General features: G+C 35.8%; 2 protein-coding genes across 2 annotated transcripts; both read left to right on the top strand.

The window, feature by feature from the left end:
- Window positions 1-10,863: 10,863 nt before the first annotated feature.
- Window positions 10,864-11,802, top strand: LOC145545114 (olfactory receptor 6C1-like). Its single transcript, XM_081588835.1, has one exon. The coding sequence runs from the start codon at window positions 10,864-10,866 to the stop codon at window positions 11,800-11,802; it is 939 nt and encodes a 312-aa protein (XP_081444961.1).
- Window positions 11,803-22,023: 10,221 nt separating this feature from the next.
- LOC145545160 (olfactory receptor 6C3-like) lies at window positions 22,024-22,968 on the top strand. The gene has a single exon (XM_081588953.1). It carries the CDS (start codon window positions 22,024-22,026, stop codon window positions 22,966-22,968), a length of 945 nt encoding a protein of 314 aa, XP_081445079.1.
- The last annotated feature ends 899 nt before the right edge of the window (window positions 22,969-23,867 follow it).

Genomic DNA, 23,867 nt, shown 5'->3' with positions numbered 1-23,867 from the left:
GGATGTGAGAGTTGGACTATAAAGAAAGCTGAGTGCCGAAGAATTGATGCCTTTGAACTGTGGTGTTGGAGAAGACTCCTGAGAGCCCCTTGAACTCCAAGAAGATCAAACCAGTCAATCCTAAATGAAATTAGTTCTGAATATTCATTGGAAGAGCTGACTCACTGGAAAAGACCCTGATGCTGGGAAAGATTGAGGGCTGAGGTGAAGGGGACAAAAGACGATGAGACGCCTTCATGGCATCATCGATTCAGTGGACGTGAGTTTGAGCAAACTCCAGGAAATAGTGAGGGAGAGGGATGACTGGCATGCTGCAGTTCATGGGGTTGCAAAGAGTCAGACACAACTAACCGCCTGAGCAACAACAACATAGCATAGTAATAGCTCACTTTAGAATAAAGGTATTTAACCATGGGAATATTTTGGTGGCACTCTCTCCTAATTTACTTTCACAAAGGTTTGGTTGATGCAATGCCTTATTTTCTTCCTTTTCTGATAAAAGACCAAAAGCACAAGAAAGTGTAACTTCTGCTACCAAATTAAATAATTGCCTACACTCAGTTTAGTTCATACAATGCACACTTATTTTCTTTTGTTTTACAATTTTGCCTTAGCAAATGAATAAGTAGATGGGCAAAAGATTTATTGGGAAGCAGATATTTCTTTAAATAAGGAATGTCATTTTTATAGTTTTATTTCTATAAATGAAAACCATTTAAATTAGGAAAAATTAATTAACAACTCAATACTTATTGCTATGCTGCTTCTTTAGGACTCCATGAATAGTTTTCTTGTTAGTAAACCATTTACTCTTTAATATCAAAAACTTTTTAAAATTCACAAACCCATATGCAAATACTACTTTAAAACACATGAATGAGATGTAATAATATGCATTAACCTGAATAATAACAAATTTTACTTGCTTCCTGGTTTTGCTTGATGATTTAGTCTCAAATTTTATGGTCTGATCACTTCAATAATTATATAATTTCAGAGTTGGTGAGCTGACTTAGCAATTTATTTGGTTTCAATTGTACTCTCAAAACAAATATGGTGACTTAACCGTGTCATTGCTCTCAAGGAATATATTCTCATTGTGGTTCGACTGGTAATATTTGACCCACAATATCCTTCATTCCTGATATTGCAAAATTGGGGCACATTTCATTATACTGTGACTCATAATTGATTCTTGTCTCTTATCCAAGCTCTGTGTACAAACTCAGTTGAACTTGGGGGGACTAGTCAAATATTTCTTATATTTACAACTTTTCACATAATAAAAGCACTACTTATTAAAACATTTTGTTTATATTAATGCACAGATTTTAAATGAAGATTTTGTAATTCTATGATTATTTATCCACGCAATATAAGTAATATTTTCCATAGGCTTCAGAGACTTTTATATTTTCCTACAAATGCTGCTTTGAGAAAGAGATTTAGAAATTTCTTCTCCATGTATGTCATACACAGGGAATTGGATTTACCTTGTCTTTCCTGTTTTTTTCCCGGTAATTTGTTAAGTAAACAAAGGGCTGCTGCTGCTGCTGCTAAGTCGCTTCAGTCGTGTCTGACTCTGTGTGACCCCACAGACGGCAGCCCATCAGGCTCCGCTGTCCCTGGAATTCTCCAGGCAAGAACACTGGAGTGGATTGCCATTTCCTTCTCCAATGCATGAAAGTGAAAAGTTAAAGTGAGGACTGATGAGGCATTATTAAAAGACACAGGTGAATCGTTTTTGGGAGTATCATTAAGAAAGTGCTTGCGCTTCCCTAGTAGCTCAGTGGTGAAGAATCCACTTGCCAATCCTGGAGACGGGGCCGTGATCCCTGAAGCAGGAAGATTCCTCAAGCCATCGAGCAACTAAGATAGTTTGCCACAAAATCTGAGCCTATGCTCTAGAGCCCAGGAACCACAATTACAGAGTCAACATACTGCAACTATTGCCGCTGCCGCCTACAGCCCATGCTCCACATGAAGAGAAGCCAAAACAACGAGAAGCTCATACACCATAAGTAGAGAGTAGCCCCCCCATCTCAACTAGAGAAAGCCAGTGCAGCCAAAAATAAATAAATAAGTAACATTATTTTAAAAAAGAAAGTGTCAAAAAGCAAAATGACTGAGCTAAATGAGGTAACTTCATAAACAACACGTCATATTGAGTGTGCAAAAATTTGATTTAGATTTGACTCTTTTATTATTGTATTTAGAGAGTCCACACTTTTTCCCCAGAAATTCTGGCCTTTTCTTCAGGACAGTTACTGTGATTATTTCCCTTGAATTTTGACTTTACATCATAGAAATTGACAAACTCGACAAATCAGCCCCTCAACTTCACCCCTGAGAGGCAGTTGTTAAACATTTACTATTCTCTCATTTAGAACATCTGTCAGTCATGTGGTGGATACTCAATAAATATTTCTGAATGAATAAATATATTGAAATAATTTTAGTGTATAATCAAACTCCAGTACTCAATAAATCTTAAAAACTGATTGTTAAAGAATCTGAGAAGCAAAATATGAAAAGAATCACTATTTGGATACAAAAAAGTTAGTCGCTCAGTCATGTCCAACTCTTTGCGACCCCACAGACTGTAGCCCACCAGGCTCCTCTGTCCATGGAATTCTCCAGGCAAGAATCCTGGAGTGGTTTGCCATTCCCTTCAAATATAAAGGCAAGTCTCTTACCGGGGCAGATTTCAAGAACCTGTGCACAGCTGGGTCCCATGATGTGGTCCAGACAGGCTCCAGCACACCACTGCTGGGAGTGAATCAGCTCATCTATGAACTGGACAAAGATCCCTGCTTTCATGGGGTGAGGGATGTGAGAGAATGTAGACAATAAGCATGAATGTAATAATAGTTAGTGTTTTGAAAAGGAAGAGAAAACTGAAATGCCTTGGAAGTGGAGAGCTAGTATAATTTTAAATAGTGTCAATGGGGTAGATTTTATTGAGGTGATATTTGGACAGAGATCTGAAGGAGGGGTGGGTGCTAACCATGTGATTATCTGGGAGAGGGAGACTTTCCAGTTTAAGAAATATTTAGTGTAAGTACAGTAAGGTCCTAGAAGGAAAATCATGTTACTTGCAAAGAATGATTTTTGGTTGTTTATTTTGTTTTCTCATTTCTGATATTTTTCAATTTTTGTTGAACTAGTTTCCTGGTTAGAATCTCCAGCAGAGTATTGAATAAAGCAGTTATAGTGGTCCTTCATATCTTATAACTGATTTTACCAAGACTACAGCTACTATTTAAAACATTAAAAATGATGTTTGCTGTAAGCTTGAAATTATGAATATTTTCAAGTATATACTAGGATAGAGAACTGGAGAAATAGTTTCAAGTACAGATCAAGCAGATTCAATAGATATGAAGGCTATTTTATATTGCTTTACTTGTTTTTTGAAAAGCTTTTAAATATTTTGTTTTATGTTAAACTAGAACTTATATAGCAAACTTTTTCTTACCTGTATATTTTTAGTATGAATTCCTAAAATATATATATATATATATATATTTTTTTTTTTTTTTCTTTTTGCTTAATCCTGATGCAGTTTCCAAGCTAGCAAAATTAACAAAATGTCTTTGGTATCATTTATCACCTTGCACACACTTGTGCATGTTCATGCTCACTTGTTCAGTTGTGTCCGATTCTTTGTGACCCTATGGTCTACAGCCCACCAGGCTCCTCTGCTTATGGGATTTCCCAGGCAAGAACACAGGAGGAGGTTGCTATTTCCTCCTCTAGGAGATCTTCCTGACCCAGGGACTGAACCCATATCTCCTGAGTCTTCTGCATTGGCAGGAGGATTCTTTGCCACTGAGCCACTGGGAACATACTCCTAGATACCCAATTGTCTCAAACATCATTTTTTGTTGACTTGTTCAAATTGGAGCCAGACAAGGAGCATGTAGCATATCTAGTTGTGATGATCTAGTCAGGTTCCTTATGCTACTGAAATAACGTTCTATTCTGTTTTACTAAGAGACTTTAAAAAATCATGAATGGTCACTGCATTTTATCAGCGTATATATGATTTTCATTTCAACTTTGGTTTTCATTTTTAGTCTTTTGATGAGGCAAATTGCACAAATAAATTCTCTAAAGATAAATTATCTTTGGGATAAGGCCAGTAACATGAAATACTGGTTTTGATCATTTCTTTTAGTACATTATCTCCTTATTTATGAGTCAAATTGCTGGTGGCTTTCTCACTTAATCTTTTGATATCAAAAACAATATAAATGTCCAAAAATGAGTTAGAAATGTTTGCCTCATCTTTTCTTCCATAAATATTTTATAAGATGTCCTCATTCACCTTTTTAACAATAAATAAATAAATGACATTTGCTGTTAAATTTGAAAATCTTTTATTGAATTTTCAAATTTTAGTCAAATTAACTTATATTAAATAAGAAATAATATACTAGCAAGTGTTTATGGAAAAGTCTAAAACAGAGGTGGGCCAACTGTTGTCCATGCGTCACAGTTGGCCCACCACTGTTAAAAGTTTAATTGGGCACATCTGAGCCCTTTCATTCACACATTGCTTATAGCTGCATTTGTATTACAGAGGGGGAGAATTGAGTAGTTTTATCAGGGATGCTATGGTCTGCAAATTCTAAATTATTAATACAGTGCCCTTTAGACACAAATTCTGTTGACTTCTGATACTGATAATTAAAATGTTTACACTGATTGAAACCTTTATAATAACCACTAAAGAGTTTGTGTAGAGTTAGAGAGCCACATTATTTAACATCAACATAAACTCCTTCATATCTTTTGTAATAAAATTTATAGTTCTTTTAATTCCCAGAACTATAACTAGCTAGTTTATGGTATATTTTTATTCAGGTATCAAGAACCCACATCATCAATCAATTCTAAACTTCAGCATTTTCAAGTATTTCCAATTAACTATAGAAATTATTGATTCAACAAGAAGCTAGGAAATAGAAGCTCCAAGACTCTTTTCAAGCTGAAAAGCTCTTTAGTAATGTTTAAAGTTGTTTTCTTTGTTTTTCAGCAAGTATGGATCTAAACTTTCAACTGAGTACAGTGTATGCATATCAGGAATGGCTCGATGAATTACAATTACAGTCTTTCTAGAAAAAAGGTTAGAAAATGTAAGATGAGTTTGGGTAACACTCAGTATTATTTAAAATTTTGGCTTCATGGAAAAGCAAAAAAAAAACAAAAAACAACTACTTAGTGCCAGAGTTCCACGATCTTGCATAATCATCTTCTAAATTCTAATCAATATGTTTTCAAATGTAATGCTACATTATAATACTTAAAACAGAGTGAACATACAAATTTTTAACAAAAGAAAATTTCAAATTTATATACAGTGAAATTTTGCCGATGTCAGCATCTTTATCCCTATTAAGTTTGTCATTAATTAGGCAATTGAATGCATTATATATGTATGATATTAACTCAAAATACCCACTAATATAACTGATTAATTAAAAAAACAGCTTAACTTCAAGCATTAATTTAAATATAAAACTGATTATAGCAAATGTACTAATATATGGTTTCTAATAATTTTTAATTCCTCAGGCTTTTATTAGAAATGGTTATGTGTTTCTTAAAGTGTTCCCCAAAAGAGGGACAATTTCACAGTTTTCTTCAAAGTATATATTCTTCAGTTCAGTTCAGTCGTTCAGTCATGTCCGGCTCTTTGCAACCCCGTGAATTGCAGCACGCCAGGCCTCCCTGTCCATCACCAACTCTCGGAGTTTACCCAAACCCATGTCCATCGAGTTAGTGATGCCATCAAACCATCTCATCCTCTGTCGTCCCCTTCTCTCCTGCCCCCAATCCTTCCCAGCATTAGGGTCTTTTCCAATGAGTCAACTCTTCGCATGAGGTGGCCAAAGTATTGGAGTTTCAGCTTCAACATCAGTGCTTCCAATGAACACCCAGGGCTGATCTCCTTTAGGATGGACTGATTGGATCTCCTTGCAGTCCAAGGGACTCTCAAGAGTCTTCTCCAACACCATAGTTCAAAAGCATCAATTCTTCGGTGCTCAGCTTTCTTCATCATCCAACTCTCACATCCATACATGACCACTGGAAAAACCATAGCCTTGACTAGACGGACCTTTGTTGGCAAAGTAATGTCTCTGCTTTTAAATATGCTATCTAGGTTGGTCATAACCTTCCTTCCAAGAAGTAAGTGTCTTTTAATTTCATGGCTGCAATCACCATCAGCAGTGATTTTGGAGCCCAAAAAAATAAAGTCTGACACTGTTTCCACTGTTTCCCCATCTATTTCCCATGAAGTGATGGGACCAGATGCCATGATCTTAGTTTTCTGAACGTTGAGCTTTAAGCCAACTTTTTCACTCTCCTCTTTCACTTTCATCAAGAGGCTCTTTAGTTCTTCTTCACTTTCTGCCATAAGGGTGGTGTCATCTGCATATCTGAGGTTATTGATATTTCTCCCGGCAATCTTGAAACTAGCTTGTGCTTCTTCCAGCCCAGCTTGTTCTCAAATTGATAAATTACATGGCAGAGAAGATTTTAAGTTGGGTAATAAAAGAATTTTGATTTCTCAAGATACTATAATTCCTTTAATTTTTTAGTTGTGTTGTTTTTTACATAATTACAAAGTAGGCCATTGTATGGAGAGAATAATATATGTAATACTCTAATAAGATGGTCAGATTATGCTCATGGTCTTGTATAGCAAGTTAAATATAGTGTTTTGCATGATTCACTGTTTCCTGAATTTCTAGAAAGAAATCTCTCTTGTGCATTCTTGCTCTGCCTCTTTCTGTCTGAATTCAATTTCCCAAGAAATATTGTGGGAGAAATGGAATTTTAAAAGCTTCAAAGAAGGAAATAGATACAGAGTGGAACACACATGTGCAGCTGCACAATCATGCCAGATCTTTGTGACAGCATGGGCTGTAGCCCATCAGGATCCTCTGTTCATAGAATTTACCAGGCAAGAATACTGGAGTGTGCTGCCATTTCCTACTCCAAAGTGTCTTCCCCACCCAGGGATCGAACCTGTGTCTCTTGCATCTCCTGCATTGGCAGGCAGACTCTTTACCACTGGCACCAACCAGGAAGCACAGAATGAAAAGCTGAGTCCAAAGGAAGGTAAGTGAATGAGAGAATGGGAATTTGAATAGAAAAAAAGGTATACAATATGCTTGTGAAGCTGTTGTCAATGAAATTATGAGTAATGAAAAATAACTCTGGAGACAATGTGAAAACTAATAGAATTTTGAAAAGTTCTGAGTTTTATTTAATTGCATTTCATTATGTCTCTAATTTATGAAATAGAACTTTTATTTTTTCATTTTCTTGAGAAAAGTACATTCTTACTTGCCATGTCCATGAAGGCTCGCTTGACTTGCTGATTCCTAAGGTATAGATAAATGGGTTTAGCATGGGGGCAATTGAGATATTTAGCACAGCTACTCCCTTGCTCAAAGAGACTCTGTCCTTTGCTGTTGGATTCAAGTACATGAAAATGCAGCTGCCATAAGAGATGGAGATGGCAATCATGTGGAAGAACATGTGGAAAAGGCCTTTGTCCTCTGGGTGGTAGAAGGGATCCTCAAAATTGTTCTGATGATATATGTGTAGGACAGAATTATTAATGCCAAAGTAAACATCAGAGTAAACGCAGCACAAGAAAACACCATTATCTCTACGAATTTGGTGTCTGAACAAGAAAGTTGCAAAAGGGGGGAAAAATCACAAGTATAATGGTCAATAGTATTGGACTTGCAATAATCAAGCTTGCAAGAATCTGCCTGCAATGCAAGAGACAGAGAATTAATCCCTGGGTCAGGAAGCTTGCCTGGAGGAGGAAATGGCAACCCACTCCTGTATTTCTTGCCTGAAAAATTTCATGGACAAAGGAGCCTGGCAGGCTACAGTCCAAAGGACCACAAAGAGTTGGATGCAACTGAGATGTGCAATAATGAGCAATGAAAAATAGTGTATATGGGCCAATCTCAATCATTCCCCCTTCCTCCAGCAAGTAATAGTTTATTGAATAGGTTAATTTTCACTTTAAATGAACCACAAGCCTGATTCAACAATGAGATATCTAAAACATTAAAATTCTTTAAAAAGAAAGGGACAGAAAGGAATATGAAGCTTGTTATCCTAAATTCCATGGGAATAGCAGGAAAAATGTGGAAAAGTCCTAAGGAAGGAAAGTCTGAAATGATGTCTTATAAACTGGGATATATTCTTCATTGCCTTACCAAAAACATCCCAGGAATGACTGACACTTCGCATTCCAGAAATGGTTTACTGATCTGAATCATACACAGCTGTTAATTACAGACAATTGTTGTTAATTGAGAACAATGACTTTTACATTTGCCTTAGAAAGTATCTATCAAATACTTGAGTTGCCATGAATTTGTCTACAGAAAATGTAAAGCCTGTTGTTTTTGTAAGTGCACTTAACGTTGTTTTCCTCTGGTCCTTGAGGATTAGCAAAAGGATATGTTCATTTTCTCCTAAACATCACTTGATTTCCCAGTAGAATTGGCCACCATTCATCTCAGTTGGAATTTTCCCTGAATTAACAGTAGCTATATTTTTCCTATACAATAAAGTGAATGAAAAGAGGGCTCAAACTTATAAGAGAGATAAACACTGAGAATTTTCACAATATCGTGATGCAACCTAGACAGTGTATTAAAAAAACAGAGACATTGCTTAGCCGACAAAGGTCAATCTAGTCAAAGTTATGGTCTTTCCAGTAGTCATGTGTGGATATAAGAGTTGGGCCATAAAGAAAGCTGAGCACTGAAGAATTAATGCTTTTGAACTGTGGTGGTGGAAAAGACTCTCGAGAATCCCTTGGACTGCAAGGAGATCAAACCAATCAATTGCAAAGGAAATCAGTCCTGAATATTCATTGGAAAGACTGATGCTGAAACTGAAGCTCCAATACTTTGGACACCTGATGCAAAGAACTGGCAAGTTGGAAAAGACCCTGATGCTGGGAAAGATTGAAGGCAGGAGGAGAAAGGGACAACAAAGGATGACATGGTTGGATGGCATCACTGACTTGACGGACATGAGTTTGAGTAAGCTCCGGGAGTTGGTGATGGACAGGAAAACCTGGCGTGCTGCAGCCCATGGGGTCACAAAGAGTCGGACAAGACTGAGAGACGAAACTGACTAATGATGCCATACATACTAAAAAAGTCTTCCCTGGTGGCTCAAACGGTAAAGAATCTGCCAGCAATGCAGGAGACCCTAGTTCGATTCCTTAGTCAGGAAAATCCCCTGGAGAAGGGAACGGCAACCCACTCCAGTATTCTTGCCTGGAGAATCCTATGAATATAAGAGCCTGACCTATGGGATATAGTCCATAGGTTTGCAAAGAGCTGGACACATCTGAGTGACTAAGCATGCACATACAACAAATCAATAAACCTATATCTTGAAATTAAATATTCTATTGCAGAAAGATTTCTCCTGATGCTGGAATGTAAACTTTACTATTCCATTTGAATTTACAGCATGAGTGTTATTGAAAAGAACTGGATCAATTTATTGAGGGAGTCCTTAGCTGTTTGTTTTTTTTTTAAGTAAATGGATTGTTATTATTATTACTGCTAAACAGGAAGACAAAATAAAAGGCTTTCATTGCTATTTAATGAATTATACCAATATACTGACAGAATAGAGCTTTAGCTAAGGAACATGAATGTATGAAAAAGGAAAATATAAAAATACAACATAGAATAGAAAGCAGAATACACACACATATAGAGAATAATAATAACATTTAGATAGGAGAAATTTTGAAAAAAAATGTTCTCTGAAAGATATTGCTTTATGTTTGGTATTAGATATTCATACAATTTGGTCTCCTAAGCCCATGACACAGATCCAGTCTATGAAAAATCCACTCTGCCTCCTCTGTACTCTAGACTCTACAGAAGTTCCCTAACTTTTTGTGACCAAGGATCAATTTAGTAGAAGACAATTTTTCCATGGACCTGGGTGGGGGGTAGTTACAGGATGGCTCAAGCTCATTATGTGTATTTTGCACTTTATTTCTATTATTATTGCATCCTTGTCATATCAGATCATCAGGCATTAGATTGCAGAATTCAGAAACCCCTGCTCCAATACTTGAGAAGGTCACAACAATGAGTCCATTAGAGTGATTCAGATAAGGAGTTGGAAGTTAGGAAGGTGAATGTGAATCAGAGTGAGAACTTAGAAGTCTTTCATATTGTTGAAGATTTAACTCCAGTGATGTTCATTTGGGAGAAAGTCCCATTCGAGCGATCTTTTTCCTGACATTTTTGGATTTTCTGTATTAACTAGCAAATACAAATACAAGAAATCAGGTAAAAGATTAGAAAATAACACAATTTTACTGAGTTTGAAGAAAAGACGAGGAGCTTCCCAACAGGAAAGAAGTCATTTAGGGAAGGATTTAATAGAGTCAACAAGTAGCATTTCTATTCCAGTATTTCAAACACTTAGAAAAGCCAAAGTTAGAATTCCAACTCTTCTTATTTAGAGTATGTGATTTGGATAAAATTAAAAATATATATTTTTAACCTCATACCAATCAATAAAATAGGGATTTCAGACGAGATCGGGCGCGTTCAGGGTGGTATGGCCGTAGACAAAAAATAGGGATTTCAAAAGAAATATTCTATGATAAACACAGACACTAGCATATGGTAAAAAAAAAAAATCTTAAAGATATGTTCTCCCAAGTTAAATTAATATGGCATAGCCCTTCCAGAAATAAATTCCAGTTCTATCCATGGATACTTCCCTTTTCTTTAAGCTTCTTTGTGTTTTACTCTGAAGGTTATTGAAAAGAAGAAGAAAATGAGAAACTACACAGAAATAAGAGAGTTTATCCTCCTGGGACTGTCAGATGATCCACAACTTCAGGTTGTGACCTTTGTCTTTCTGCTCATCACCTACATGCTCAGCGTCACTGGGAACCTGACCATTATCACCCTGACCCTGCTGGATGTCCACCTCCAGACCCCCATGTATTTCTTCCTCAGGAGTTTCTCTATATTAGAGGTGTCATTCACAACTGTCACTATACCGAAGTTCCTGGCCACCATTATTACAGGAGATAAAACCATCTCTTTTACTGATTGTATGGCTCAGTTATTTTTTTTCATTTTCTTGGGAGTCACTGAGTTTTATCTTCTGGCTGCCATGTCCTATGACCGCTACATTGCCATCTGCAAACCCCTGCATTACATGACCATCATGAATCATAGAGTCTGCACACTGCTTGTCTTGGCTTCTTGGCTGGCTTCATTCTTAATTATATTCCCATCACTCATGCTGTTCATACAGCTTGATTACTGTAAGTCCAATGCTATCGATCATTTTACTTGTGATTATTTCCCCTTATTACACCTTTCATGCTCAAACACCAAATTACTAGAGATGATGGGCTTTTCCTCTGCTGTGTTTACTCTAATGTTTACTTTGACATTAATAATTCTGTCTTATACATATATCATCAGAACAATTTTGAGGATCCCTTCTACCACTCAGAGGACAAAGGCCTTTTCCACGTGTTCCTCCCACATGATTGTCATCTCCATCTCTTATGGCAGCTGCATTTTCATGTATATGAATCCATCAGCAAAGGACAGGGTGTCTTTAAGCAAGGGAGTGGCTGTTTTAAACACCTCAGTAGCCCCCATGCTGAACCCCTTTATTTATACTCTAAGGAATCAGCAAGTCAAGCGAGCCTTCATGGACATGGCCAGGAAGACTCTACTTTTCTCAAGGAAATGAAAAAATAAAAGTCCTGCTGTATAAATTAGAGGTGCAACAAAGAGCAATCAAATAAAAATCAGGGCTTTTCAAAATCTATTAATTTTCACATAATTTCCCTAGAAGTGTTTTTCATTGCTCATACTTTTATTGCTAGCATCTTACCAAAGATAGTGTTTACGTTATTCCCATTCTAATTCCCATCATTCTCTCATGTATTTCCCTTCCTTTGGGCTCATCACTCCACTCTGTAACCTTGGACTGACTTAATTTCCCTTTCTGAAATGTTTTTTAATTCCATGTTTTCACAATATTTCTTAGAAAATTAAGGGCAGACAGAAATAGGCGGAGTAGCAGCACCTGAGAGAGACCTGTGTTTTAATTTCACCAGGAAACATTCTTTCTAGAAATTTATGAAATATTAAATCATTTTAAGCACTATTTTTTCATTTTTTTTTAATTGGAGGATAATTGTTTAACAATGTTTTCTTGGTTTCTGCCATACATTAACATGAATCAGTCATAAGTATCCATATGTCTCCTCCTTCTTGAACTTCACTCCCACCTCCTACCTCAGCCCACCTCTCTCCTGGGTTAAGTTCCCTGTGTTATACAGCATCCTCTCATTGGCTACCTATTTTACGTATGTAATGTATAAGTTTCAATGCTATTCTCTCAATTCATCTCACCTTCTCCCAACCCCCACTGCCACTATGCTCATAAGTCTGTTCTCTATGTCTGTGTCTCTATTGCTGCCCTGGAAATAAGTTCATCAGTACCATTTTTCTAGATTCCATATTGAACATTGACATTTTAGCAATCAGCAAATTAAAATGGACAAGAATGGGTGAATTTAACTCAGATGACCATTATATCTACTACTGTGGACAAGAATCCTTTAAAGGAAATGAAGTAGCCCTCATAGTCAACAAAAGAGTCTGAAATGCAGTACTTGGATGCAATCTCAAAAATGACAGAATGATCTCTGTTTGTTTCCAAGGCAAGCCATTCAATATCAGAGTAATTCAAGTCTATGCCCCGACCAGTAATGCTGAAAAGCTGAGGTTGAACAGTTCTATAACTTCTAGAACTAACATCCAAGAAAGATGTCCTTTTCATCGTAGGAGACTTGAATGGAAAAGTAGGAAGTCAAGAAATACCTGGAGTAATAGGCAAATTTGGCCTTAGAGTACAAAATGATGCAGGGCAAAGGCTAATAGAGTTTTGCCGAGAGAACACACTGGTCATAGCAAACACTGTAGTCCAACAAAACAAGAGAAGACTCTACACATAGACATAAACAGATGGTTAATACTGAAATCAGATTGATTATATTCTATGCAGCCAAAAATGGAGAAGCTCTATACAGTCAGCAAAAACAAGACCAGGAGCTGACTGTGGCTCAGGTCATGAACTCCTTATTGCCAAACTCAGACTTAAATTGAAGAAAGTAGGGATAATCACTAAAGCATTCAGGTATGATCTAAATCAAATCCCTTGCAATTATACAGTGGAAGTGACAAACAGATTCAAGGAATTAGATCTGATAAACAGAGTGCCTGAAGAACTATGGGCGGAGGTTCATGACATTCTACAGGAGGCAGTGATCAAGACCATCTCTAAGAAAAAGAAATGCAAAAAGGCAAAATGGTTGTCTGAGGAGGCATACAAATAGCTGAGAAAAGTAGAGAAGCAAAAAACAAAGTAAAAAGGAAAGATATACCCATTTGAATGCAGAGTTCCAAAGAATAGTAAAGAGCGAAAAGAAAGGCTCCCTCAGTGACCAAAGCAAAGAAGTAGAGGAAAACAATAGAAAGGGAAAGACGAGAGATCTCTTCAAGAAAATTAGAGATGCCAAGGGAACATTTCTTGCAAAGATGGGCTCAATAAAGGACAGACATGGTATAGACCTAACAGAAGCAGAAGATATTAAGAAGAGGTGGCAAGAACACACAGAAGAACTATACAAAAAAGATCTTCATGACCCAGATAATCACGATGGTGTGATCACTCACCTAGAGCCAGACATCCTGGAATGTGAAGTCAAGTGGGCCTTAGGAAGCATCACTATAAACAAAGCTAGTGGAGGTGATGGAATTCCAGTTGAGCTATTTCAAATCCTAAAAGATGATACTGTGAAAGCACTCAGCAGTGCTGAGTGTGGAAAACTCAGCAGTGGCCACAGCACTGGAATATATGATTATATATATATATATATATATGTATATAAATGCTACTTTCTCAATTTCTCCTAGCCTCTACTTCCCTTGATGTGTCCACAGTTCCATTCTCTATGTCTTCATCTCCATTTCTTCTCTGTAAATAGATTAATCAGTACTATTTTTCTAGATTCCATATGCATGCATTAATATAGGATATTTGGTTTTCTCTTTCTGACTTACTTCACTCTGTATTATAGACTCTAGATTCATCCACCTCACAACAACTGACTGAAACTTGTTACTTTTTATGAATGCTTGGTTTGTTATGAACTGAACTGATTTCCCCTTTCACACATTTCTTGTTCAGACACCAAATTGCTATGGATGATGGGCTTTCCACTGCTGTGTTTACCCTAATGTTCACTTTGGCATTAATAATTCTGTCCTATTCATATATCATCAGAACAATTTTGAGGATCCCTTCTACCACTCAGAGGACAAAGGCCTTTTCCACATGTTCTTCCCACATGATTGCCATCTCCATCTCTTATGGCAGCTGCATTTTCATGTACATGAATCCATCAGCAAAGGACAGGGTGTTTTTGAGCAAGGGAGTAGCTGTGCTAAATACCTCTGTGGCCCCCATGCTAAACCCATTTATGTATATCTTAAAGAATTAACAAGTCAAGCAAGCCTTCATGGATATGGCAAGGAAGAATGTACTTTTCTCAAGGAATGAAAAAATAAAAGTCCAATTTATTAGAGACATAAATTAGAGGCATAATGAAATGCAATTAAATAAAACTCAGAACTTTTCAAAATCTATTAATATTCATATTGTCTCCATAGAGTTATTTTTCATTACTCATACTTTCATTGACAGCAGCTTCACAAGCATACTGTATACATTTTTTTTCTATTCATACTCCCATCCTTCTCTCATGCACTTTCCTACTTTTGGGCTCAGCTTTTCATTCTGTGCTTCCCAGTTGGCACCAGGGGTAAAGAATCCACCTGCCAATGCAGGAGACATGAGAGACACAGGTTTGATTCTTGGGTGCGTAAGATCCTCTGGAGTAGGAAATGGCAGCACACTCCAGTATTCTTGGCTGGAAAATTCTATGAACAGAGGATCCTGATGGGCTACAGACCATGCTGTCGCAAAGACTGGGCATGATTGTGCAGCTGCACATGTGTGTTCCACTCTGTAACTATGAAACTGCCATTTCCTTCTTTAAAATTTTTAAAATCCCATTTCTTCCACAATATTTCTTGGGAAATTAAATTCAGACAGAAAGAGGCAGAGCAAGAATGTGCGAGAGAGACCTGTGTTTTATGACTTCTTTCTTTCTAGAAATTCAGGAAATAACAAACCATGCTAAACACTATTTTTAATTTACTATACAAGACCATGAGCATAATCTGACCATCCTATTAGAGTATTACATATATTATTCTCCCCATACTATGGCCTACTTAGTAATTGCATAAAAAGCAGCACAACTAAAAAAGTAATGGAATTCTCGTTTCTTGAGAAATTAAAAAAATTTTCTCATAACCCATCTTAAAATGTTCTCTGCTATATAATTTATCAATCTGAGAACATTTATGAATATATACTTTCAAGAAAACTGTGAAATTGTCCCTCTTTTTGGGAACTCTTTAATTAGCACACATAACATAACAATTTCTAATAAAACCCTGAAGAATTAGATACTATTGAAAACTATATATGACTACATTTGCTATAGTCAGGTGTATATTTAAATTAATGCTTGATGTCAAGCAGGTTTTTTTAATAATCAATAGCTCACAGTTTTTACAGCTTTCTCATATTAATGGTTATTTTGAGTTAATAGTGTACACATATAATTCATTCAATTACTTAACTAAATGACAAACAATTAATAGGGATAAAGATGCTAACATAGGCAGGATTTTACTGTATATAAATTTTAGCTTTTCTTTTATTAAAAATTTGTATGTTTACTCTGTTTTAAGCATTATAATGTAGCATTGCATTTGAAAATGTATTGATTAGAATTTAGAAGATGATTATCTAAGATCTTGCTCTCTGGTACTAAAGTAATTTTTTTTTTTTTGATTTTCCATAAAGCCAAAATTTCAAATAATACTGAATGTTACACAAACTCATCTTGCATTTTCTAACCATTTTTCTAGAAAGACTGTAATTGTAATTCATTGAGCCAAATTCTTCCTGATATGCATATACTGAACTCAGTTGAGAGATTTAGAGCCATACTTTGCTGAAAAACAAAGAAAACAACTTTAAGCAATACTAAAGAGTTTTCCAGTTTGGAAAGAGTCATGGAGCTACTATTTCCTACCTTCTTGTTGAAACAATAATTTCTACAGTTAATTGGAAACATTTGAAAATACTGAAGCTTAGAATTGATTGATGATGTGGGTTCTTGATACCTGAATAAAAGTATACCATAAATTAGCTAGTTGTATTTCCAGGAATTAAAAGAACTGTAAAATTATTACAAAAGATATGAGAGAGTTTATGCTGATATCAGGTAATGTGACTCTTTATATAATTCTACACAAACTATTTAGTGGTTATTATAAAGATTTCAATCAGTATAAACATTTTAATTATCAATATCAGAAGTCAACACAATTTATGTCTAAAGGGCACTATATTAATAATTTGGAATTTGCAGACCATAGCGTCCCTGATGAAATTACTCAACTCTTCCCCCTCTGTAATACAAGTGAAGCTATAAACAATGTGTGAATAAAAGGGCTCAGTTGTGTCCAATTAAACTTTTAACACAAAGAGGGGGTGGACCAACTGTTGCTCGTGGACCACAGTTTTCACACCTTGTTTTAGACTTTTCCATAAACATTGGCTAGTATATTATTTCTTATTTAATATAAGGTAATTTGACTAAAATTTGAAAATTCAATAAAGATATAAGTAGTTTAAATTTAACAGCAGAATTATTTATTTTTTATTTATTGTTAAGAAGGTGAATGAGCACAATCTTATAAAATATTTTCAGAAAAAGAAATGAGGCAATCTTTCAAATTCATTTTTGGGCATTTATAATGTTCATGATATCAAAAGATTAAGTGAGAAATAAAATCACCAGCAATTTGACTCATAAATAAGGAGATAATGCACTAAAATAAATTATCAAATTAGTATTACATGTTACATGTGGCCTTATCTCAAAGAAAATTTATCTTTAGAAAATTTATTTGTGAAATTTACCTCATGAAAAGCCTAAAAATGAAAACAAAAATTGAAAAAGAAAATCACATATACTCTGATAAAATTCAATGTCCCTTTACGATTTTTTAAAGTCTCTTAGTAAAATAGAATAGAACATTATTTCAGTAGCATAAGTAACCTGACTAGATCATCACAACCAGATATGCTGCATGCTCCTTGTCTGGCTCCAATTTGAACAAGTCAACAAAAAATGATGTTTTGAGACAACTGGGTATCTAGGAGTACGTTCCCAGTGGCTCAGTGGTAAAGATTCCTCCTGCCAATGCAGAAGACTCAGGAGACATGGGTTCAGTCTCTGGGTTAGGAAGATCCCCTCGAAGAGGAAAACAGCAACCTCCTCCACTGTTCTTGCCTGGGAAATCCCATAAACAGAGGAGCCTGGTGGGCTAGAGTCCATGGGGTCTAAGAGTCGAACACAACTGAACAAGTGAGCATAAACATGCACAAGTGTGTGCAAGGTGATAAATGATACCAAAGACATTTTGCTAATTTAACTAGCTTGGAAATTGCATCAGAGTTAAGCAAAACAAAATATGTATTTTAGAAATTCATATTGAAAATATATGGGTAAGAAAAAGTTTGCTGTATAAGTTCTGGTTTAAAATACAACAAAATATTTAAAAATTTTTCAAAAAACAGGTAAAGCAATATAAAATAGCCTTCATATCTATTGAATCTGCTTGATCTGTACTTGAAACTATTTCTCTAGTTCTCTATCCTATTGTATACTTGAAAATATTCAAAATTTAAAGTTTACAGTAAACATCATTTTTAATGTTTTAAATAGTAGGTATAGTCTTGGTAAAATCAGTTATAAGACGTGAAGGACACTATAACTGTTTTTATTCAATACTCTGCTGTATATTCTATCCAGGGAACTAGTTCAACAAGAATTGAAAAATATCAGAAATGAGAAAACAAAATAAACAACCAAAATCATTCTTTTCAAGTAACGTGATTTTCCTTCTAGGACCTTACTGTATTTACACTAAATGCTTCTTAAACTGGAAAGTCTCCTCTCCCAGATAATCGCATGGTTAGCACCCATCCCTCCTTCAGATCTCTGTCCAAATATCACCTCAATAAAAGCTACCCTATTGACACTATTTAAAATTATACTAGCTCCCAACTTCCAAGGCAGTTCAGTTTTTTCTTCTTTTTCAAAATAATTATTAGCATATGAAATACTATATAGTTTACTAGTTAATTACATTCATGCTTACTGTCTACATTCTCTCACATCCCTCACCCCATTAAAGCAGGGATCTTTGTCCACTTTGTAGATGAACTGGTTCACTCCCAGCAGTGGTGTGCTGGAGCCTGTCCGGACATCACAGGACCCAGCTGTTCACTGGTAGCTTGAAATCTGCCACAGTGAGAGATTTGCCTTTATATTTGAAGTGAATGGCAACCCACTCCAGGATTCTTGCCTGGAGAATTCCATGGACAGAGGAGCCTGGTGGGCTACAGTCTGTGGGGTCTCAAAGAGTCGGACACAACTGAGCAACTAACTTTTTTGTATCCAAGTAGTGATTCTTTTCATATTTTGTTTCTAAAATTCTCTAACAATCAGTTTTTAAGATTTTATTGAGTACTGGAGATTGATTATACACCAAAATTATTTCAACATATTTATTCATTCAGAAATATTTATTGAGTATCCACCACATGACTGACAGATGTTCTAAGTGAGAGAATAGTAAATGTTTAACAACTGCCTCTCAGGGGTGAAGTTGAGGGGCTGATTTGTCGTTTGTCAATTTCTATGATGCAAAGTCAAAATTCAAGGGAAATAATCACAGTAACTGTCCTGAGGAAAAGGCCAGAATTTCTGGGAGTAAAGTGTGGACTCGAAAACAATAATACAAGAGTCAAATCTAAATCAAATTTTTGCACACTCAATATGACATGTTGTTTATGAAGTTACCTCATTTAGCTAATTTTTCTTTTTGACACTTTCTTTTTTAAAATAATTTTACTTATTTATTTATTTTTGGCTGCACTGGCTTTCTCTAGTTGAGACAGGTGGGGGCTACTCTCTACTTATGGTGTGTGAGATTCTCATTGCTGTGGCTTCTCTTCATGTGGAGCATGGGCTGTAGGTGGCAGTGGTGTCAGTAGTTGCAGCTATGTACTCAGTAATTGTGGTTTCCGGGCTCTAGAGCACAGGCTCAATATTTGTGGCACACTGTCTTAGTTAAGGCTCCATGGCATGTGGGACCCTCCCACATCAGGGATCAAACCCGTGTCTCCAGCATTGGCAAGTGGATTCTTTACCACTGAACCACCAGGGAAGCCCAAACGTTTTCTTATTCATACTTATAAAACCGATTCACCTGTGTCTTTTAATAATGCCTCATCAGCCCTCTGTTTACTTAACACATTCCCCTGAGAAAACAGGAAAGATAAATCTAATTCCGTGTGTATGACTTACATGGAGAAGAAATTTCTAAATCTCTTTTTCTCAAAGCAGCATTTGTAGGAAAATATAATAGTCTCTGAAGCCTAAGAAAAATATTACTCAAATTGCATGGATATATAATCACAGAATTGGAAAATAATCATTTAAAATCTGTGCATTAATACAAAGAAATATTTTAATAAGTAGTGTTTTAATTATATGAAAAGGGGCAAATATAAGAAGTGTTTTACTAACTCACCCAGTGCAACTGAGTTTTTACACAGAGCTTGTATAAGAGACAAATAGCAATTATGAGTTGCGGTATAGTGACACGTGCCCCAAATTTTGCAGTATCAGGAATGAAGGATGTTGTGGTCAAATATTACCAGTTGAACCACAGTAAGAATATAATCCTTGAGAGCAATTGCAGAGTTAAGTCACCATATTTGTTTTCAGAGTATTATAGAAACCAAATAAATTGCTAACTCACTTCATCAACTCTGAAATTATATAATCATTGAAGTGATCAGACCATAAAATTTTAGACTAAATCATCAAGAAAAACCAGGAAGTAAGTAAAATTTGTTATTATTTGTTATTATATGTTATTAATGCATATTATTATATCTCAATGATGTGTTTTTAAGTATTATTTGCATATGGGTTTGTGAATTTAGGAAATTTTTCTTATTAAAGAGTAAATGGTGGTTTACTAACAAGAAAACTATTCATGGAGTCCTAAAGAAGCAGCATAGCAATAAGTCTTGAGTTGTTCATTGATTTTTCCTAAGTTGAATGGTTTTCTCTTATAGGAATAAAACAATAAAATTGGCATTCCCTATTTAAAGAAATAGCTGCTTCCCAGTAAAGGTTTTGACCATCTACTCATTCATTTGCTAAAGTAAAATTGTAAAACAAAAGAAAACAGGTGTGTATTGTATGAACTAAACTGTGTCTAGGCAATTATTTCTTTTAGTAGCAGAAGTTACCCTTTCTTGTGCTTTTGGTCTTTGATAAGGAAAGGAAGAAGGGATTGCATCAACCAAAGCCTTAAAAAGGTAATTTGGAAGAGAGTGCCCACAAAATACTCCCATGGGTAAACACCCATATTCTAAAGTGAGATATTACTATGTTGTGTGGTTGTTGCTCAGGTGGTTAGTCGTGTCTGACTCTTTGTGACCCATGAACTGCAGCATGCCAGTGTTCCCTGTCCACTGTCTCCCGGAGTTTGCTCAAACTCATGTCCACTGAGTTGATGATGCCATGAAGGTATCTCATCTTCTGTTTTCGCCTTCTCCTCAGCCCTCAATCTTTTCCTGCATCAAGGTCTTTTAAAGTGAGTCAGCTCTTCCCATCAGGCCAAATTATTGGAGCTTCAGTTTCAGCATCAGTCTGTCCAGGGAATATTCAGGGTTGATTTCCTTTAGGATTGACTGGTTTCATCTCCTTGCTATCCAAGGGACTCAAGAGTCTTCTCTAACACCACAGTTCAAAGACATCGATTCTTTGGCTCCTAAGCCTTCTTTATGGTCCAACTCTCACATCTGTACATGACTACTGGAAAACCACAGCTTTGACTGCTTGCACCTTTGCCAGCAAAGTGATGTTTCTGCTTTTTAATATGCTGTCTAGGTTCATAATAGCTTTTCTTCCAAGGAGCAAGCACCTTTTAATCTCATGGCTGCAGTTACCATCTGCAGTGATTTTAGAACCCAAGAAAAGAAAATCTGCCACTGTTTCCATTTTTTCCCCTTCTACTTGCCATTAAGTGATGGGACTAGATGCCATGATCTTAGTTTTTTGAATGTTGAGTTTTAAGCCAGCTTTTTCACTGCCCTCTTTCACCTTCATCAAGAGACTATTTATTCCTCTTCACTTTCTGCCATTAATGTGGTATTATCTGCATATCTGAGGCAATTGATATTTCTCCCAGCAATCTTTATTATGTAGGCATACATAAACTCTGTGTGCTTTCAAACTCTCTATTTAGATTAAAATGCAAACTATACTGGTTTTTATAATACTGAGGAAAGGAAGAGAACCAATTAAAATATTTCTGCACTTTTTACAAAGGAAGCTAAATATTTTAAAGAATAACTTGAAACAACTAAAAATTATTAGAGAAAAAAGCCTTATGTAAGTGTTATCATATGAGTTTTATTTTATCCATAGTCTATGATAATGTATTTTGAAGAAAAAATATTATTGAACTTCAGATAATAATATTTCTTACTAGAATGAAAAGCTGAATGGAAATTGGAGAGAGTTCTGTAGGTGAACATGTTTTTAAACTTCATTCATTATCATCTTGAAGGATACTTTAAGAACTTCGTATTCTATCCTCAAATGTATTTTAACTTTTTATTTCTTGTAGGAAATACATCCATTTTCTGTATGAATGGGGGAAAGGATCAGCAATGAAAAATCACACAAGACCCACAGAATTCATTCTTCTGGGGCTATCAGATGACCCAGAGCTTCAGGTGGTGATTTTTCTCTTTTTAATCATCACATATATATTAAGTGTCACTGGAAATTTGACCATCATTATTCTCACCTTGGTGGACTCCCATCTACAGACACCTATGTATTTTTTCCTCAGGAACTTCTCTATATTAGAAATTTCCTTTACAACTGTCTGTATTCCTAGATTTCTGGGCACAATTATCACCAGGGACAAAGCAATTTCATACAACAATTGTACAGCTCAGTTGTTCTTCTTCATCTTCTTGGGTATCACTGAATTTTATCTTCTAACTGCCATGTCCTATGATCGCTATGTAGCTATCTGCAAACCCCTGCATTACACAACCATCATGAACAACAGAGTCTGTGTATTGCTTGTCTTTTGTGCTTGGCTGGCAGGTTTCTTAAACATCTTCCCACCTGTTATTCTTTTTCTCCAGTTAGATTACTGTGGTTCCAATATCATTGATCACTTTGCTTGTGACTATTTCCCCCTCTTGCAACTATCCTGCTCAGACACATGGCTCCTTGAAGTGATTGGTTTTTACTCTGCAATAGTGATTCTGCTTTTCACTTTGGCATTAATAATTCTATCCTACATGTTCATCATCAAGACAATTCTGAGACTGCCTTCTGCCAGTCAGAGAAAAAAGGCATTTTCTACATGCTCCTCTCACATGATTGTCATTTCCATCTCTTATGGAAGCTGTATATTCATGTATGCCAACCCTTCAGCAAAAGAAAAGGCATCCTTGAACAAAGGAGTTGCTATTATGAATACTTCTGTTCCTCCTATGATGAATCTGTTTATATATTCACTGAGGAACCAGCAAGTGAAGCAAGCCTTCCTGGAGACCATCCAAAAGGTTATCTTTTTCTCCAGTAAATGCAAGTGATTGTATCATTAGAAGAATAAAGTTCTTGTTAATACTTTGTATTACTCATAATCTGTCAAAAACTCTTTCAGTACAATGTATGATTCTTTTTTCATTTATTTCCCTATTCAAATTTTTTCCACACTCATGTCAATAAACTGGTTAAAGCTGAATATTGTTTCAGAATTTTCTGTAATTTTTTTATTCAAATATACTTGAATAAAGCAAAATACTCAGGTAAATGTTACAATTTTGAGTAGAAACTTTATTTTTGAAGATGCACAGGCCATTTGATGAAAACAGCGTGAGGGTTGATGTGTATTTCTGAAATTTTCATTTTACCAGGTAATAGAAATGACATTATTAGGAAATTTTATTCTATTTGTAATTTTCATGAAATCAAACAATGACAATCACTAAAGTGTTGGAAATACAATATAAATATCTATTCAAATATTTTTAAAAGATTAGAAATTCAAGTATATTGAACTCTTTTTACTATTAATAATACTTTTATAATAATGAGGAGAAAGAGAAGAAAGAGGAGGGTTGAGATTAATTTTTGTCAGCAATTAATATATTCCAGACCTATTCTAATTGTTCTCTTTATATTGGCTCGTTGAAATTTTCCAACAGCTTCATGTCATTGTTCAGTCACTCATTCATGTCTGACTCTGTGTTCCCATGGACTGTAGCACACCAGGCTTCCCTGTCCTTCACTGTCTTCCTGAGTTTGCTCAAACTCATGTCCGTGATCTGGTGATGCCGTCCAACCATCTCATCCTCTGTTGCTCTCTTATCCTCCTGCCCTCAATTTTTCCCAGCATGATGGTCTTTTCCAGTGAGTTGGCTCTCTGCATCAAGTGGCCAAAATTTTGGAGCTTCAACCTCAGCATCAGTCCTTCCAATGAATGCTGATT

This window comes from Giraffa tippelskirchi, chromosome 4 (genome assembly GCF_054371585.1).
Source record: "Giraffa tippelskirchi isolate mGirTip1 chromosome 4, T2T-mGirTip1v1.2.pri, whole genome shotgun sequence".
Classification (NCBI taxonomy): domain Eukaryota; kingdom Metazoa; phylum Chordata; class Mammalia; order Artiodactyla; family Giraffidae; genus Giraffa; species Giraffa tippelskirchi.
Note: the sequence above shows the minus strand (reverse complement) of the source record. Positions and strands in the feature narration are given on the sequence as shown.